Genomic DNA, 20,465 nt, shown 5'->3' on the forward strand with positions numbered 1-20,465 from the left:
TACAAGATGAAGTTTGAAAAACACTGTAGATGATTAGAATAAGTTGGATGTTGCTGGTTTTTGTTTAATAGACAGACCTTCCAGAACTTGATACACCAGAATCTGCCAGAACAATAGCTTTCATCTCTTGGCTTAGAGAACAGAGACCATTTTACCCAATACTTTATGTAATAAGGTAAGTTGAATTTGTCATTTACTGATAGTGAAACAATTTGGCCTTGCAAGGATCTGTTTTGAGTCCTTGTGACTCAAATATGTGTGACCTTTTGCTTAAGCAAACTCTTTATTGATTGATTGATTGATTGATTGATTTGGCCACACCGAGCAGCTTACAGGATGTTAGTTCCCTGACCAGGGTTGGAACCCGGGCCCCGGCAGTGAAAGTGCAAAGTCCTACCCACTGGGCCGCCAGGGAATTCCCGCAAACTCTTTAGAAGAATATAGAAAAAAAAATTTTTTTTAATAAATAGTACTAAGTTATGCTTTATATCCAGTTATTAACAAAATGTGTGTCAAAAGCTTTGTGACAAATCCACTGTTTATGTTACTATTACATTTTTGTCTAACGTATGTAAATATTTGTCTTTTATTCCTAAGGGATGAGAGTCCAATGAAAGCAAACTTCCTTCAAAACATGGTAGAAGACAGAACAGAATCTGCATTATCATATTATGAATTCCTCTTGCATATACAACAGCAAGTGAATAAATGAACAAATGAAGATACTTGGTAATTTCTAAGGAAAGTTACAATAATGCAGAACACCTGAAAATGTGTAATACTTTCCTTTCCTATTAGGTTTGTGGACTAATGTGATGATTATATGTTCTCACTGTGATCTCAACAAACTATAGCAAATAAAGGAACACAGCAAACATGCAACTCTGAGATACTGTATTTTTCAAATCAAAATATATCTACATATGATTGGATACCTTTTTTCCTTTGCTGCCAATTATGTTTGAGTTGTTATGGATCGAAATAAGACAGTATTACAGAGGCAAAGTACATTTTGTAAAATAAAGACTTCTGTGTTCCAAATGTATATTTCTCATTTTTTTCTGAATTTTTGGCTGCTACATTTAAAACCTCACAAGACTAAGTGTTGCAGGGAAGTTACAAATCCATTGATAATGATCTTTTTAAAATCAAAAAATTTCTTAAGTAAATAATATGTTAGAAAACTAGAATCCATCCCCCACAATTGTTTTTTTAAGGAAGAAAAAGGATCATTATGTTAACTAAAACTAGAGTAAACTAACTCTAGTCTAGCTTGAGAAGACAAGTAATACAGTCAAGCTTTAAAATCTGTCAGTATTCTCTATACTTGAAGAACAAAGTCACTGATTTGAAGTGAAAACTATATGTGATTTTCTGATTTGACTGCAGAAGACTTGGTTGGACACACTGTCTTATTCTGCAGTGAAAAGAATCTGAGCTGTCTTCATAAATACGTTGGGACTGGCAATGATAATAAGGAGATGAGAAACTTAGTTATCTTGATCCTCTAAGTGGGTTTTATTTGGTACATTTTTGCTCTGTGATGTATAATAAAAGCATTATATTGGTGAAATGAGTATGAATGAAAAAAATTAAAGGTTTCTTAAATGCTGTCTCAAATGCATCAGTAACATTTTTCTAAGGCGTTTAATAATTAAATTGGAAGCTGCTCATAAGATTTATTCTTGGATATTAAAAATTAAAGCATGAATGCCACTGTTTGGTTTAGTGGATATTAAGATTATACAAATCTGATATATGAAAATTACAAAAGAAACTTGATTTCTGAACATGCTCAAGACACTGCTTTTTTTGATTTGGCCAGAGAAATATTATAGTCAAAACTATTCAGTGAATTTTGTTTACAAATAGGTAAATTATACATCTGTATGTTTAAAGTGCCGTGATAGAATATCTTTAAAAGAGTTTGGTCCAGTTTTCACAGATTCATCTTGTCTTATATGAACTTCTTAAAGTAAAAGTTGTTCATAAGTAGTACTTGATGAAAAGATTTTTGTTTCTTTGTTTTAATGGGTTAGAAAGATGTGTTTACAATCTTGATCTCATATGATCACCAATGAAATAGTAACTTTCAGGTTTACATCAATATGAGCTGACTTTAACTGAATTGTTTTGAGGTAGCGAAGAAACAGGTCCCACTAGAGTATATACTACCGCTTGCCAGCAAGATCAAAATAATTGTGTTCTATAAAAATATTATCTCCCTTAAGCAGTGTTAAGGTTTATTTTCAGTATGCAAGTGGTACATTGAACTGGAAATTTTCTTGAAAGCTGCTTCATTTATTAGGAAGCAATTTTCAAATTGTAGCTGGTTAGAATACATTTATATTTTCCCCTCTTCTGAAGAAACTGAGAGTCATTATTATGCACTGATGTTTCTTAAAATAACTAAAATTCTGTTCATAATGTGAATTTTAAATGTTGATATTGTAGGTTCTTTTTTAATAGTAGTAAAGAATCTTCCAGAGGGAAAAGTTTGTGCTCCTAGGGACAATAATCTTCCTTGTGCCTCACTTTTATCCCTAAGTGCGTATGACTCTTGTTATTACAACATGCTTTGTTAGTGTATTACACAAATTTACTTTAAAAAATTATTTTAGATATTGCATAACATGTGCAATCCAGAATAATTTTATAATAGCCAGGTCATAAAAAACATAACTTTAGTAAGGATTCACAATATTTGTTCTCCCAGTAATGAGGGAATGAATGAAACTTTTGGAGATATTGATATTAAGCAATTATTTTTTGCAATATTGTATGTGTTGTTTAGTTTTGTTTTTTTTTAAATAGGGCACTACCTGCTATCTCATCTTGTATTACTTTTTGATGTAAAGCAACTAATATTTACACTATGCCATATTTTTTTTATTGTAGTTGTAAATTATGAAAGATCCTTGAATTTTCTACAGATCTGCAACTACTAAAATAACTGACAAGGGCAATCTTGTTATTTAAATCTGAGCATGGCAGTTCTACCATAAAAAGTACTCTATTTTTCTAATTTCTAGGATTTTTAAAATAACATTTCTGTAAGTCTGGCACATTAATATTCCCTCAAGCTGTAGCATTTATTTTAGTTTGCATATATTTTATTGTTTTAATTTAATGTAATATATTGAGTCTAATAGACTGTTTTACAATAATTAGAATAAAAGATTTTCTTCTAATCAAAGATGAATAACAGCTGTTATCTAGGGGACCACCAAATGTGATTTCAAGATTTCATTAACTATTACAAATATAATCCTTATATAGAAATTTTAATTTTGTAAAGTAGTGTATAATATTGTAACATTAAATTCTTGTTTTCAAATTCAAAAATGTATTGATCTTCAATGTGCTGTGTTAAATCTTGCTTCTCTGAAACGTTAGAGACAAGATGTCTTCCTTTTTACAGTTTGTAATTTTCACTGTTTTATTCCTGTAAAAAAAAAAGTCATTTGTAACCCATGCAAATAACCGTTTGAACTGTGCTAACTTATCAATTTGGCTATTCAATAAAGTTAATTGAAAGAGCTTACATACTGTGATTAGTTATTTAAATTGGTATGAATAACTTGACAGTCACTGAGTAGTGCTATGTTTTGCACCCAAATTAAGTAAATGGAAAACTATTGCTGAAGGTTCTTTAAACCTGAGTCAGTGTCTGGGAAGTCATAATCCAAATTCTGGATGCTCACTCTTCAAGAACAGCTAGGTTTAAAATTCTAGATTGAAAGGGTTTTCAATTTCTTTATTCTCAATATGTTTAAGATACTACTCCACTGTCTTGTGGACCCTTTTGTTACTGATAAGATGCCTACTGTAAGTCTAATTGTTGTTTATTTGAAGATAATCTGTTAGCTTTTAAGATTTTTCTTTTATCCTTAATATTCTATAGTTTTAATACTCTGAGTTTACTGTTTACCCTGCTTGCTTTTCAGAGCATGCTTTAATCTGGAGATCCTTGTCTACAATTCTGGAAAATTCTCAGTTATTTTTAAAATTTTTATTTATTTTTAAAATTTAGGTATAATTGACATATATTTTCTCTTAAAATATTTGCTTCTGTCATTCCCTCTATTCTTTTCTTACCTTCAGAATTCCTTTTTTAAAAAAATATTTATATATTTATTTATTTTAAAATTTATTTTGGCTGCTCAGGTCTTAGTTGCAGCACACGGGCTCTTTGTTGCGGCATGCAGACTTCTTAGTTGTGGCATGCGTGAGGGATCTAGTTCCTTGACCAGAGATGGAACCCGGGCCCCGGGAGTGCATTGGGAGTGCAGAGTCTTACCCACTAGACCACCAGGGAAGTTTCCAGAATTCCTCTTGTGACTAATTCCTCTGTGACTATGTCCAGTTGGAGTTTAATCTCATCTATTGATTTTTATATTTGTATAACTAACTATTTTTGATTAATTTCTGCCTATTTTGTTCAATAATGTATTAAAATTGTTCTATAAAATTCTTTCTGGAGTGAATTCCAATTTTTAATTTGGCTGGCAGAATTTAAATGTTGTATTTCTTCATGTTTGTTAGAATTTGGGTTTCTAGGCTTATTTGATTGGGAGGGTTGTTATTTTCATTTTAGCACGTCTCTCTCTGTCCAAGCTTTCCCCCTCGCTGTCTATGGGTTTTCTAGTTGCATTTTCCCAAAACTAGGGCTCATTGAGGTGTTTTAGGGCTCCTGTCCAGTGATTTGGGGATATCACCATTCCAGTCACCAACAGTGGGAAGTCTAGTTTTTGCCCTCTCTTCTGCCTCTCTGTTTATTAAGCTGAAGTCCAATAGCAAATGATATTTTGAATATTTTTCAGGGAGGGCAGACCTCAAGCAGCGAGTTTGTCCTGTTCATCCCTTTGTCTCACGCGGAGCACTTTCAGGCCCTCTTACACATAGAATGTGCTACCATTGCCTGCTTCTGGATCTGCAGCCCAACAGGCACCTGACTTTAGCTCCACTGTGCTGTTTCTGATACTTTGATCTGCTGAGATGTTTCTCTTGTTTTTGAGGCCAGCTATTTCTTTTTTTTCCCTTTATGTTTTTTTTTTAATATTTATTTATTTATTTGGCTGTGTCGGGTCTTAGTTGCGGTGCACGGGATGTTCGTTGCGGTGCGTGGGCTCAGTTGTTGTGGCATGTGGGCTTAGTTGCTCCGTGGCATGTGGGATCCTAGTTCCCCGACCAGGGATTGAACCCGCATCCCCTGCATTGGAAGGCGGATTCTTAACCACTGGACCACCAGGGAAGTCCCTCCCTTTATGTTTTTAACTGTTACTGATTGCTATGTGTAGTAGAGGGGTGTCCAAGCATGAACTTACTGTCTATATTTAACCCCAGAATTTGAATTCTACTTTTATTACTTATGACTCAATATGTTCATACATATTTGTCAGTTTGTAGCTACAATTTGTCAATAAAGTATTAATATTAGCCTACCTAAACAATGCTGGGATCAAATAAAAATTATACATAAAACTCATTGAAAATGCCAAGATTTGGCACAAAAGAAAAATTTCTGCAACTATTCAGGTAAATTTAATCTAGTGCTCTCAGTGCTAAGCATGGGGCAAAGTGATCAATTTTTAAAAATGGAAAAAAAAATAGTTTTAAAAAATTTAAAAATTTTTTAAAGGAAAAAAAACGAAACAAAAAAATCACACACACACAAGAAAAAAAGATGGAGGTGGGCTTGCCCTTGTAAAGTCTATAGTGAGGGAGATAAAAATTAAGACAAGAATCGTTAAGTATGCACATCATTTAGCAAGGAATCATATACCACTGAGAAGCACAAGGAAATCTAATAACTATGGAAACCCCACAGGGAAATGGTTTCCCAGAAATAAGTAAGCATGTAATATGAAATCTTGACACTTTAAATTCTTACCTGACTCTATCAGCCATCATACATCAACACATCTATCTAAAGAATCAAAATATCCATTTGGTTTCTATGTGCTATCTCAAGTGAAAAAAATACTTTGTTTACCCTGGAACTGTTTTTGGTCTTGACTCATCAGGATTTTACCTCATCAAGTTCTGCACATTTATTACTAGTACTTAATTATTTCAATTGTAGAAGTTTTTAAGGCACAGTCTGGGCCTCAGAGATGTAGATCTGTACAGATATGCAGGGAAACCTTTTCTAATGCTTTAAAATTACTAGCTAGGGCATGTCCCTGAGATTTAGCTATCCAATCAAGGGGGAATGTTCTATGTTTATACCTGAGCTCCTTACATTGTTGAACCCAAAAGATAAGTTGCTGTTTGTTTTTACACTTTTTTTTCAAAATCCTTTTCTGTCTGAGACAGGGTCAGGTGACTAACAGTTAAAAATAGTATTTTATTACCTTCTACCTAAGCAGGGTTTCACCCACTTGCTGACTTTGAGCAGGCTTCATTGCAGGGGACACACTAGGCTGCCTCACCCCCTGCAGCCTCAGGTATGAACTGGCCATGGTGTCCTCTCAGCAAGGGTTGAGAAGGGATTCAATTCCTTCATTCATTTACTCATTCACTTAGTCATTACTGTGCACCAGGGCTGCATTATGACTTTTGTGGGCTGTAGATATTTTGCTTTCGTGGGCTCCTTCCTCTATAAAAGCATATTTAAAATTATATTTTATGACTGTGTTAGTATGAGAATGACTACAATCTAGGCTGGATTCATCATTATACAAAAATTATTACTACACTTTTCTTCTGATTTAAAAAAAAATTCAAATAAATGAACTTATTTAGAAAACAAACAGACTCACAAAGAAAACAAACTCATGGTTACCAAAGGGCAAGGGAGGGATAAATTGGGAGTATGGGGTTAACTGATGCACACTTCCATATATAAAACAGATAAACAGCAAGGGTTTACTGTATAGCTCAGGGAACTATATTCAATATCTTGTAACAAACTATAATGGAAAAGAATAATTTAAAAAAGAACATAGACATGTACATACATATATATCAATATGTATAACCAGATCACCTTGCTGTACACCTGAAACTAACACAATATTGTAAATCAACTATACTTCCATCAAAAAAAATTCAAAATAAAACATTTTCTTGGGCCCCTATTGTGGGCCCTCACCATGGCCTAATGGATAAAGCAACCCTGTTGAGCGCTCACACTGTTCTAGGAGTTGCAGCCGTGAACAAAACACATTACTTGTCTTCATGGAGCTTACATTTTAGTAAGAAGCAGATAATAAACACAAGAAGTACATTCAGCTTTCGAGTCGGTTATAACTGTTAAGGAGAAAAGGCAGATAAGGAGAATAAGGAGTGTTGAGAGGGGACGGAAAGGGAAGGCTTCACTGGGAAAGTCTTGAACAAAGACATGAGGAAAGCCTGGAATGAACCAGGTGTGTATTTGGTAGTAGCACTGCTGAAGATGAGGAATCAGCACCAATAACAAATCCCAACCGCAAGGGTCCCTAAAGCGTCGCTCTCGGAGTTACGCATTCCCGAAGCCTATAAGCGAGGCCGAAGAAGATCACTGGAAACCAGTGCCTGCCGCTGCAATCTCCATTTTGCTTCCTGGCACCAGGTGGGAGGAGTTTATTCCTCGGTCCCATACGTTTTCCGTGCGTCAGGCTAGGTGCCGGTTTTCTTCACTTCCGAGGGATCGCCACCGGGTCCCGCTGGCGCGGGGAGAGGAGCAACGCGGGCCAGCCCAGGTGGGAGGAACTGAAGCTTCCAGCGATGCCCTCACTCAAGATGGCGGCGCAAGGCTCGCGCTTGGTCCCGTCAGGCGGCGCGCGTGCTTAGGCTGCATTTGCGGCCAAGCTCTAGGGAAGGGGGCGGGTCCACAGAGGTAGAGGGACGCTCGCCCTGCGGCCCGGTCAGGACTCTTCGTCGCCGCGGCTCCCGCTGCTGTCACCGTCACCACTCCCGGATTGTGGAGGGGAAGATGGAATCGGTCACCATCGCTACCGACAGCGGGGACCGGCCGGGGGCCCCGGCGGGCTCAGGCCTGTCGGCTTCCCAGCGTCGGGCCGAGCTGCGGCGGAGAAAGCTGCTCATGAACTCGGAACAGCGCATCAACCGAATCATGGGCTTTCACAGGCCGGGGAGCGGCGCCGGTGAGAACCTCCGTTTCCCCACAGTCTCCTGCCCATCCCTTTTGAGTCTTCGGGATCATTCTTCCTTTCCCTCCTCCACCCTAATGACCTTTTTGACCAAACCCTGGTCTCTGACCTCCCCTCTGGCCCCATCCCTTTGATGATATCCTCAGTTCTCACTTCTTAACCCCACGACGTTTCTAGTCTCTTTCCTCAGTTTTCCGGGGGCTCCGCCCTTAGGTTGTCCCCACCTCCGCCGCCGGCTGCGAAACTCTCGCTCCTGAGACCCTGTGCCGTGGTGCCCTCTGCCCAGTTACCCTGAGACAGCCCCCTTCCTCCTTCCCCACTCCCTCGCCTCTCTTGAAGGGCGCACATTTTATCCCCAGACTGCTCTGTCTATTGTGCCCGTCGGGAAGATTGCCTGCCTTTATTTCCTTTCCAAATGCTTTCCCTTCCAGTGCCTTCCCTGGCTTGTACCTTCTTTTGCCTTTGGCTGTAACTCTGTCGGCTTGCATGAGCTTGTCTTTACTGAACTGCCCCCTGGTTCTTCCTACGTGGATCAGAGACTCTTACGGTCAAATCCTAGTGTCTGTGTTCGGTGCTCTCCACACTGTCATGTACAGGCCTTCTTAAACAGGTGAAAAAAATTGGAGGGACCATTTTTTAGAAACCCAACAAGTGGGACATGCCCATCTGAGGCCTTATCTCCTAGTGTGCTGAGATTGATGTGAGTGATGTTGGGAACTGCATTTAACACTGAAGAGAGTTCCTCATTTCTCCCCCAACGACATGTACAATGAGTTTCTTAAAATTTTGTTTCATGTGAATATTTACTGAACACTCAGTATGAGCTAGTGTTCTCTAAATTACCATTGAGCGTTGCCTTTAATATTTGGCCTTTAGTCACTGATTGCACGTTCCTTAGATCCTTGTGACTTCTGCTCTGTGGGGCTTTAGATATATAGCTCTGAACTTTTAGACAGTTAACAGGTTTGCGACTGAAAACTGCCAAGAGAGGTAAGAGCCCTATTTCAAATTCTAGAACAATCATTAGAAGACACATCTTCCCCTTTAATGATTAGTAGTAGAATATTTATTCTTTCCCAAAACGTCTACTTTGTTATTTTGCTTTGAAATTTTTATTTTATCTGTCATTAAAGGTTTTTTTTCCCTTTGTTTTGTATTAAACCAGAACAGCATCCTAAAACTGCTTAAATACCTGCTAATGGCTGCCAGACTACAGTAGAAGGATTACGTAAACCGTAGCTGTAGTATATGCCACACCCTATGCTGACAGGACTCTGGATTCAGAAATGTAATATTAAAAATACAGATTTTAAAAAATCTCCATCCCTAACTGTCTTTCCCAATTTGTCTAATAGCGTTATCTTCTACCCCCAAAGTTTGGGGTATATCCTCTGAAGGAATACTCTTTTTGACATTTTGAGTGTGTAGAGGAAGGAACTAGTTTGTCTCATGAAGAATAGTATTAATTAAATTCAGAGGCTGTGAAGTTCTAGCTCTAGTGGCATATTTTTAAATACTAATAAGAAAGGTGTTTGCCAGTACGTAATACTTAAGGCTTCTAAATTTCTTTTCTCAGAAGAAGAAAGTCAAACAAAATCAAAGCAGCAGGACAGTGATAAACTGAACTCCCTCACCATTCCTTCAGTTTCAAAGCGAGTAGTGCTGGGTGATTCGGTCAGTACAGGAACAACTGACCAGCAGAGTGGTGTGGCCGAGGTAAAGGGGACTCAGCTGGGAGACAAATTGGACTCTTTCATTAAACCTCCTGAGTGCAGTATCGATGTAAGCCTTGAGCTCCGGCAGCGCAACAGAGGAGACCTGACAGCAGACACTGTCCAGAGGGGTTCTCGCCATGGCCTAGAACAGTACCTCTCCAGATTTGAAGAAGCAATGAAGCTAAGGAAACAGTTGATTAGTGAAAAACCCAACCAAGAGGATGGAAATACAACTGAAGAATTTGACTCTTTTCGAATATTTAGATTGGTGGGATGTGCTCTTCTTGCCTTTGGAGTCAGAGCTTTTGTTTGCAAATATTTGGTAAGAAACAGTGGAAAATGCAAACTGATGATAATAATGAGTGCTTTTGTAAGATTCATTGCCAACAGTAACTTAATATTTACCAGATTCGTGTGGATGTTTGGAGATGTGTTATAAACTGCTATTCGCCTTAGGTATAGAATGAGGTGTTCTGGTTAAATACAGAGCCTGATAATAATTGCTAAAATCTTTCTACATGCTAAGTAACATTCTAAGTGCTTTACATATATTAATTCATTTAACCTCATCCTTATGAACCAGGTATCATTTTTTTTTAACATCTTTATTGGAGTATAATTGCTTTATAATGGTGTGTTAGTTTCTGCTGTATAGCAAAGTGAATCAGCTATACATATACATATATCCCCATATCCCCTCCCTCTTGCGTCTCCCTCCCACCCTCCCTATCCCACCCCTCTAGGTGGTCACAGAGCACCAAGCTGATCTCCCTGTGCTATGCGGCTGCTTCCCACTAGCTATCTATTTTACATTTGGTAGTATATATAAGTCCATGCCACTCTCTCACTTCGTCCCAGCTTACCCTTCCCCCTCCCCGTGTCCTCAAGTCCATTCTCTATGTCTGCGTCTTTTTTCCTGTCCTGCCCCTAGTGAACCAGGTATCATTTGAATCTGTTTTATAGATGAGGGAATGAAGACTCAGAGAGGTGAAATCATTTGTCCAGGGTCACACTACTAAGTGACAGCTGGGATTAAACCCAGGCACTTTGATTCCAAAACCAAAGGGTAAATTACCTACATATACTATATATTAATTACCACTTTTCAAATTTGAAATATTAAAATGCAGTTCCTATGGTCCTGAATGTGATGTAACTTTTTTATGGTTCAGAAGGCATTCTGCATTTTATAGTGTAGTATTATCATAGGAGCAGTTCTTTTTTTTTTTTTTTAATTTTTATTTATTTATTTATTTATTTATGGCTGTGTTGGGTCTTCGTTTCTGTGCGAGGGCTTTCTCCAGTTGCGGCGAGCGGGGGCCACTCTTCATCGCGGTGCACGGGCCTCTCACTATCGCGGCCTCTCTTGTTGGGGAGCACAGGCTCCAGACGCGCAGGCTCAGTAATTGTGGCTCATGGGCCCAGCCGCTCCGCGGCATGCGGGATCCTCCCAGACCAGGGCTCGAACCCGCGTCCCCCGCATCGGCAGGCAGACTCTCAACCACTGCGCCACCAGGGAAGCCCCAGCAGTTCATTTTTGTTGTACCTTCATATGCCATGGCTGTTCAGTGAAAGTTGGGATTTTTTGGTCCTTTTGTTTCATAGTATGTGGAGGAAAGAAGAAAAGCATAACAGTGTCTTGCTCTTTGAGGTATTTCCATTCAGTAGACATTTTAAGAATACCTACCAAGTACCAGCCACATAAGTAAATTTTCAGATAATTAAGGTTTATGTTATTAAGAAAAAAAGGGTTTTTTATTATTGTTATTTTTAAAATTTATTTATTTTATTTATTTATTTTTGGCTGCATTGGGTCTTCGTTGCTGCACACGGGCTTTCTCTAGTTAGGGTGATCGGGGGCTACTCTTCGTTGCGGTGCTTGGGCTTCTCATTGTGGTGGCTTCTCTTGCTGCGGAACACAGGCTCCAGGCACGCGGACTTCACTAGTTGTGGCACGCAGGCTCAGTAGTTGTGGCTCACGGGCTCTAGAGCACAGGCTCAGTAGTTGTGGTGCATAGGCTTAGTTGCTCCGCGGCATGTGGGATCTTCCCAGACCAGGGCTCAAACCCGTGTCCCCTGCATTGGCAGGTGGATTCTTAACCACTGTGCCCCCAGGGAAGCCCAGAAAAAACGTTTTTAAAAGCCTATTTTTTTAATGGAAATTCCCATCTTTTTTAAAAAAAATTTATTTATTTATTTTTGCCTGCATTGGGTCTTTGTTGCTGCACGTAGCCTTTCTCTAGTTGCGGCAAGTGGGGGCTATTCTTCTTTGTGGTGTGCATGCTTCTCATTGCGGTGGCTTCTCTTGTTACGGAGCATGGGCTCTAGGCATGTGGGCTTCAATAGTTGTGGCATGTGGGCTCAGTAGTTGTGGCTCACGGGCTCAGTAGTTGTGGCACACAGGCTTGGTTGCTCCACGGCATGTGAGATCTTCCCGGACCAAGGCTCGAACCCGTGTCCCCTGCGTTGGCAGGCGGATTCTTAACCACTGCGCCACCAACGAATTCCCTAAAAGTCTATTTTTATGCCAGTTTTTTCTTAAAGAGAATCTGTTGAACAGATTCGATTTTTTTTTTTTTTTCCTGATGATAAATTAGCATCATAGCTTTCAGCGTTTAGTGAGATGTATAGCTACTTTTTTTGTCTTATCTAAGGGGCTCTGTACTTCCATGCTTTTAAAATTATGTCCTATTTTTGTGCCTCATTTTGTGTGAGGTTTTTTGGCTTTCTGGGCTTTTTTTTTTTGCTGTCAGATTTTCAGCTATTAATCACTGCTCTCACTATTCTTCCATCTAGTAATATTTGCTCCTTCACTCCCTGTTTTAACTTTAGAAATAAATGTAAATTAGGTATTATTTTGATCTTTTCTGTTTTTTTGTGTGAGAAGTGAGATAACCGGGCTTCCCTGGTGGTGCAGTGGTTGAGAATCCGCCTGCCAATGCAGGGGACACGGGTTCAAGCCCTGGTCTGGGAAGATCCCACATGCCGCGGAGCAACTGGGCCCGTGAGCCACAACTACTGAGCCTGCGTGTCTGGAGCCTGTGCTCCGCAACAGGAGAGGCCGCGATGGTGAGAGGCCCGCGCACCGCGATGAAGAGTGGCCCCCGCTCGCCACAACTAGAGAAAGCCCTCGCACAGAAACGAAGACCCAACACAACCAAAAATAAATAAATAAATAAATAAATAAATTTATTTAAAAAAAAAAAAAGAAGTGAGATAACCAAGCCATTTTATCTATAATAAAAACACCTCGGGCTTCCCTGGTGGCGCAGTGGTTGAGAATCTGCCTGCCAATGCAGGGGACACGGGTTCGAGCCCTGGTCTGGGAAGATCCCACATGCCGCGGGGCAACAGGGCCCGTGAGCCACAACTACTGAGCCTGCGCATCTGGAGCCTGTGCTCCGCAACAAGAGAGGCCGCGACAGTGAGAGGCCCACGCACCACGATGAAGAGTGGCCCCGGCTCGCAGCAACTAGAGAAAGCTCTCGCACAGAAACGAAGACCCAACACAGCCAAAAATAAATAAATAAAAATAAATAAATTTATTAAAAAAAAAAAAAAAACACCTCGTCATTTGAGGGCCAGAGATTAATTCATTTCTTGCCCCGAAGTGTGAGTGAGGTATGTATGGCATCTCTTTTGCGTATTGAGCGTTTTAGGTATGCTTTCAAATTGTCAGTTAATTACCTCTAGTTGAGAGAGATGTTACTGCACGATGATTATACATCAAATCACCGCTGAGAAGTTACCTTTTAAATTATTTAAAAGGTAAGTTTTTAAGAGAGAGGGAATTTTGGGGGATGTTGAAAGAATGTGACTTGACTTGAGAAACATGTTTTATGTTAAGGAAATCAAATCTCTTTATTTTTGTCACTCATTTGCAGAAACAAGAATCCTTTCAGCCACTAAAATTAAATATTTTATTACAGTTTTTTTGCTTGGAATTTTATAACTGCTGTTAGTTTGATTTATTGTGATTTGAACGATTATGTTGGAAATATGTAACTTTATCTTCTGTCTTCACAGTCCATATTTGCTCCATTTCTTACTTTACAACTCGCATACATGGGACTATACAAATATTTTCCTAAGGTAAATTAAAATTTTTTCTGAATTATGGTGATATATTTAGATTAACAACTAGATGATTTTAAGAACTTAAAAAAAATTACTTATACTTATGGTCTGAATCAGTGCTATTCAAAGAGTGATTGGCTCACAAGTGCAGATCTTCAAACTATTTGTTTCTGTTTGTAATAAGTTCAGTTCAGAAAGTAAGTAATTAGAAACTTGTATAGCAATATGACATTGCCATAACATCTTTGTCATATTTTACAAAAATGTTGGTCCACCATGGAATAGGGGAAAAGCCTCATGACAGAGTCTGAATAGTACTTGTCTAAGAAAGTGTTCAACTTAATTACTTAGTAAATTTAGTAATATATTTTGTTTTTAACAAAGGAAGTTATTTTAAAAATGGGTTCAGTTATCTTACTGTGCTCCTTACGGAACACTTAATGACAGTGCACTTTATCTTTAATGCCAAGGGTCTGATATTTGTAAGAAATATTTGGCCATACTTACAGAACAGAATCATGGGGAGTATCAGTGTTTATCTGGTCAGCTTGACTCCAATTATACTATACGGTTTTATGGAACTTGCCTTGCCAGTAGAGAAGATAACCTGACTTGTGTAATTGAGTTTTTGTGTGAGATTTTTGCTGAAAAATGGCTACTTGACTGTTTGCTTAGTCATTTGTAATGCACTGATAGACCTCATGTGTGTGTTTAATGGGTTTGAAACATTTTTTTGAGGGGTCAAATAGTCAAATCCACAAAGTAAAAGAGTAAAGAAAAATATGTAATTTTATTTATTTACTTATTTATTATTTTATTTTTTTAATATATTTATCTATTTATTTATTTTAGTTCTGGCTGCGTTGGGTCTTTACTGTGCGCGGGCTTTCTTTAGTTGCGGCGGGTGGGGGCTACTCTTCGTTGCGGTTCGTGGGCCTCTCATTGCGGTGGCTTCTCTTGTTGCGGAGCACCGGCTCTAGGCGCACGGGTTTCAGTAGTTGTGGCATGCAGGCTCAGTAGCTGTGGCTCGTGGGCTCTAGAGCGCAGGCTCAGTAGTTGTGGCGCATGGGCTTAGTTGCCCCGCGGCATGTGGGATCTTCCTGGACCAGGGCTCGAACCCGTGTCCCCTGCACTGGCAGGCGGATTCTTAACCACTGTGCCACCAGGGAAGCCCTGTAATTTTATTTTTTAATTAAAACTTTTTTTATGATTAGATGTATATTCATTGATCCCCTCCCAAAATGTAATTTTCATTAGAGCATTTGTTTAGAAATTTACCCTTGAAACATTGATTTTAGTTTTGCAATAGCAAAAGTTTGGAAACAACCTAAATGTCTACTAATAAGTGACTAGTTAAAAAAAATTATGGCCTATCCATTCAGAATGATAAAGGTCTCCATGTACTGATAATGTTAAGCTCGCCAAGAAATATTAAGATATAAAAATACAGAATAGCATCTATAGTATACTCCTTTTTTTTGTAAAAAGGAGGAAAATCCTATGTATTTGATTTTGCTTGTATATGTGTAAAGAAACTCTGGAAGAATATTACATGAAATTTTTAACAGTGGTTATTTGTGATAGAGTGTGTATCGGTTACTAGGTAAACGGGGAGAGAAAAGGAAGGGAGATTACTGTATAATTTTCTTTCAACAAAACATTTTGTTGTTAATAGGTTTCAACAGAAAAGTTGAAAGAATTGTGCAGTGAACACCCGTTTATGCTTACCACCTAGATTCTGTAGTGAACATTTCATTGTATTTATCATATATTCACCCAATTTTCTATCCATTTTCAATACATCTTTTTTTTTTTTTTAATTTTTTTTTTTAACTTTGGGTTTATTTATTTATTTATTTTTATGGCTGTGTTGGGTCTTTGTTTCTGTGTGAGGGCTTTCTCTAGTTGTGGCAAGTGGGGGCCATTCTTCATCGCGGTGCGCGGGCCTCTCACTATCGCGGCCTCTCTCGTTGCGGAGCACAGGCTCCAGACGCGCAGGCTCAGTAATTGTGGCTCACGGGCCCAGTTGCTCCGCGGCATGTGGGATCTTCCCAGACCAGGGCTCGAACCCGTATTCTCTGCATTGGCAGGCAGATTCTCAACCACTGCGCCACCAGGGAAGCCCAATACATCTTTTTTTAATACATCTTTTTTTTCTTGATGCATTTCAAAGTATGTTGTAGATGAAGACATCAGTAGATTTTACCCCTACACATTTCAGTTTATATATCAACTACAATTCAGTGTTTCTTTATGGTTCTTTTTAGTTATTTTGAGGTAAAATTTTCATACAGTGAAATGCTCAAGTCTTTATTATACCATTTAATGAGTTTTGACAACCTGTGAAACCCAAATCTTTTAAGATTTAGAACATTACTGTCAGGAAGTTCCATCATGTCCTTTTCCAGGCAGTCCCAACTCCTGCACCATGAAGGTCTGATTTTCTTTTTCCCACTGTAGATTAGTTTTGGTTGTTTTAGTACTTATTTTAAATGGGATCATTCCTGTATGTACTTCTTTGTGCAAGGCTTCTTTCATTCTGCATCATATTTTTGATATTCATTCATATTGTTGAGTGCATAAGTAGTTCATTCTTTTTCTCTCTCTCTCTCTTTTTTTTTTTTGCTGAGTAATACTCCATTGAGTGAGTATATCCATTAATTTGTCTAATTACCTATTGCTGGACGTCTTGGTTGTTTCCAATTTTTGGTTAATATGTCTAAAGCAACAAAGAACTTTCCTGAGTGGGTTTTTTTTGTGGACATAGGCTTTGATTTCTGTTGGGTAACTATAGCTTTTTATATTTAAAATGTTTTGAACCATGTGATTGGATTTGGTGATACCAAATCAATAAATTAAATGAAAATTCAGCCTTGAATCTCTTAAAGAATGAGACTAGAAAATTATATTAGGAAATAAATGTTCAGTGATATTCTGCTGCATATGTAAACAAATGTCAATTCCTTTGGATGGCAATTAGGGCTGACTCTACAGAATGTTCCTTTGATTCTGTTACAAATTATTCACTGTCCTCCAGTACACCTATCACTCTTCTGACTTTCGTTGTCATGAGACTTAACCTTACAATAAGATTTATCCTCTCACTTTTGCTCATCTTAATCTTACTCATTCTTAAAGGCCTGTTTTTAATTCCACTTCTTCTGAAATCCTTCCCTGTGCTTTACTTATATGTAAAACCCTGGAGTAATTTCTGTCTTCTTTGAGCCACTATAGCACACGTCATCCATGTCGTTCATTTAGCAATTATTTATGTCCTGTCTGGTAATGCTTTTCCTGTTTTTGTCTTGAGCTTTTGTATGTATCTTAAATTATTATTTATATCTTGCCTCCAAGATAAGACTTTTTTAAAAAGTTTTGATAGCAAGAATGGTGTCTTTTCCCTATTGCCTAGCAGTTTGCTGCTTTACATATTATATACTCAGTAAATGTTTCTTCGTATATTATTGATTGATATTTTGAAACTTCATTAACAGTTTTGAAATCAGTTAGGCAAAAATAGCAGCACTGATGTTTTTATAGAGCTTAAGTAGTCTTCTGAAAGCTGTAAGATTTATTGAAGTCTTTCTCTATGCAGGGTGAAAAGAAGATAAAGACAACAGTACTAACAGCTGCGCTTCTATTATCCGGAATTCCTGCTGAAGTAATAAATCGATCAATGGATACTTACAGCAAAATGGGCGAAGTTTTCACAGATCTCTGTGTCTACTTTTTCACTTTTATCTTTTGTCATGAACTGCTTGATTATTGGGGCTCTGAAGTACCATGAAGCCTGCAGAACTCAGAAAGAGAAGCTTACAAAAAAAAATTTCTATATTGCAGTGACTCTAAAGGAAGCATATTGGTTTACACCTTTATGAAATTCTTTTACTTTTTGAGGTTGTAAAACCACTTGATTAGGAATGGAATGGCAGGTTCCCTGACTGGAAAGGGTTGAGTTTGTATTAATACTGATGTGAAGATTAGAGTACCAATGTCAGTAATCGATTTTTCTTGTTTAATTAGAATTCCTAGTCTACACCTTTCCCTAACTTCTCAGATTTGTAATTCCTCTTTGAGAGCTGAGCTAGTGCTTTTAGGAGAGCAGATGAATGTCGTCTCAGCCAGTCCCAAGGACTGCATCTTGTATTTGTATTGTTCTGTCCTGAGAAATGGAGCCATCTTAAAAATAAAATGAAAGAAATTGAATTGTCTAGTGTTAAGTTTGCACATTTTAACTTATAAGGGCTGAATAAGGTAGCCAATTTTATCTTTTCTCGTTGAGTCAGTATCTTAATTTTTATTTCAGCATAAATATTTAATGGAGGAAATGATTAAGATTCATACATGTGAAATTAAAAGGTATTTATGAAATCTTTATTAATTTTAATTTATGAAAAATTTTATTACCAAACTCAGAATTGGAAATTTTTACTTTTGAGTTTCAGATTTTCAGAAGTATGTTTTTTAAGCAATAAGCATAGAATAATTAGATATAAAAATGGAATTTGAAGAATTGACTGACGTATTCAACCCAATAGCATAAATACCCTTTTAACTAACGTGGTAACACTGTCATATTTGGAAGGTTTGACTTAAAAGAGTATAAAGCATAAGTGTTTTATCACTTGGTATTACATTTCCCTAGTTTTTTTGTATCGTCTGTTTGATTAATTCTTGTGATATAGACTTTTTTTTTTTATTACTCACAAAGTTTTTTTATTTTGAACCACAGTGATGGAGAATAAGTATAACAATTTAAGTCTATTCGTTTGACTTAGGGTAAGATTACAAGCACACATTTTTCCTAATTCCATACAAATCTAATATCCAGAGGACTGGATAGTATTCTTGAATTTGTCACACTCTCCCCAATCCCTGGGAAGACACTAGGGATTTTCAATTGCACATTTTATTTCTTCCATTTTGTCACTTTACACATGCAAAGTTTTAGTAATTGTAGGTCATTATCAAATTTATTTCAAAGAGAAGACATGAGTATTTGCTTAGCATGTTGAATAATATCAAATGGAAATGCAGGTTTATTAGTGTTTGGAATAATTAAGAAGAATTTTTTTTACTTAGAAATTTCAGGGATTTGAAATGTTTATGAGTTAAAACTAGATTGCCAAGGATGGTTGTTGAGGACTTCTCTGGTGGTCCGGTGGTTAAGGCTCTGCGCTTCCACTGCAGGGGGCGCGGGTTCTGTCTGGGAAGTTCCTCGTGCTGTGAGGTGCAGCCAAAAAAAGAAAAAACAACAACAACAAAGGATGGTTGTTGAGAGGTGACATCTTTGACCAGTAGATTTTTAGTCTTATTAGCTGTATAAGCGGATGTGTGTACACACAGTTGGTGTTAAAAACAGCAAGAGGGTTATGAGATTCAGAACTAGGTTAGTTAGAATCAAAATCTGCTTTGGAAGCCAGGGCAGTTTGCTAAATAAGTGATGTATTGGAGACATAGTAGACTATAATTAACTTCCTTCACCTCTGCTAATAGATAAAAGTAGTTTCTTCAAGGACATAGAAATGCTGTGAACTTACCGTAAATATGCTGTGGGCACAAAAAGCCAGTTAGAATTGTCACGTGAATATGTTCTCTTAAAAGGGAGTTAGAGGTACTTCCCTGGTGGTCCAGTGGTTAAGACTCTGCACTCTCAGTGTGGGGGGCCGGGGTTCGATCCCTGGTCAGGGAACTAGATCCTGCATGCATGCTGCAACTGAAGATCCTGCATGCTGCAACTAAAGACCTAGGGCAGCCACTAAATAAATGAATATTAAAAAAGAAAATAAAACTATTAAAAAAAAAAGGGAGTTAGAAATGAAGTGTCTTGGAAAGAGCTCTGGCCTGGGTATCAGATGCCTGGGTTCTGGTTCCAGTTTAGATTCCAAGAAGATTAGTGATCTGGGATTAAATTTGTTTCCCATGTCTCAGTACTCTCCCTTAAAATCAAGAAATTTGAATAAGTGATTTAAAAAATCTGTTCCAGCTATATCAATTTTTGCATGGCCTCATCCAGTTCCTTGGCTTCAAATACCATGTACAGAAAGTCCCTGAGTTAGGGTGGTTTGACTTACAATTTTTTGACTTTATGGTGATGTCAAAGTGACACATTCGTGGGCTTCCCTGGTGGCTCAGTGATTAAGAATCCGCCTGCCAACGCAGGGGACACGGGTTCAAGCCCTGGTCCGGGAAGATCCCACATGCCGCGGAGCAACTAAGCCCATGCGCCACAACTACTGAGCCTGTGCTCTAGAACCCGTGAGCCACAACTACTGAAGCCCACATGCCACAACTACTGAGCCCTCGTGCCATAACTACTGAAGCCCATTCACCTAGAGCCCGTGCTCTGCAACAAGAGAAGCCATCTCAATGAGAAGCCCGCGCACCACAACAAAGAGTAGACCCCACTCGCCGCAACTAGAGAAAGCCCGCGCACAGCAACGAAGACCCAACGCAGCCAAAAATAAATAAATAAAATAAATTAATTTAAAAAAAAAAAGTGACACATTCGTTAGAAACCGTGCTTTGAATTTTGAATTTTGATCTCTTCCTGGGCTAGCCATCTGCAGTATGATAC

At 38.2% G+C, this 20,465-nt stretch overlaps 2 protein-coding genes across 4 annotated transcripts in view; both read left to right on the forward strand.

Annotated features, from left to right (window-relative positions):
• SEC24A (SEC24 homolog A, COPII coat complex component) overlaps positions 1 to 3,544 on the forward strand; it is a 60,920-nt gene extending 57,376 nt beyond the window's left edge. For both annotated transcript variants that reach the window (XM_036846085.1, XM_036846086.1), the window contains 2 exons: positions 72 to 175; positions 598 to 3,544. In XM_036846085.1, coding sequence (XP_036701980.1) covers positions 72 to 175; positions 598 to 712 — 219 coding nt within the window. In that variant the 3' untranslated portion in view covers positions 713 to 3,544. The remainder of the gene's footprint in view (positions 1 to 71; positions 176 to 597) is intronic.
• A 4,117-nt stretch (positions 3,545 to 7,661) lies between these two features.
• Positions 7,662 to 18,094, forward strand: CAMLG (calcium modulating ligand). Of its 2 annotated transcripts, XM_036849348.1 has the most exons (4): positions 7,665 to 8,090; positions 9,673 to 10,133; positions 13,838 to 13,903; positions 17,484 to 18,094. In XM_036849348.1, the coding sequence occupies exons 1-4, from the start codon at positions 7,919 to 7,921 to the stop codon at positions 17,673 to 17,675; spliced, it is 891 nt and encodes a 296-aa protein (XP_036705243.1). In that variant the 5' UTR covers positions 7,665 to 7,918; the 3' UTR covers positions 17,676 to 18,094. The 2 variants fall into 2 exon arrangements, with proteins under 2 accessions (XP_036705244.1, XP_036705243.1); XM_036849349.1 differs by lacking the exon at positions 13,838 to 13,903 and having other exon boundaries at positions 7,662 to 8,090.
• The last annotated feature ends 2,371 nt before the right edge of the window (positions 18,095 to 20,465 follow it).

The sequence above is a fragment of the Balaenoptera musculus genome, chromosome 3 (assembly GCF_009873245.2).
Source record: "Balaenoptera musculus isolate JJ_BM4_2016_0621 chromosome 3, mBalMus1.pri.v3, whole genome shotgun sequence".
In the NCBI taxonomy this organism is placed as follows: domain Eukaryota; kingdom Metazoa; phylum Chordata; class Mammalia; order Artiodactyla; family Balaenopteridae; genus Balaenoptera; species Balaenoptera musculus.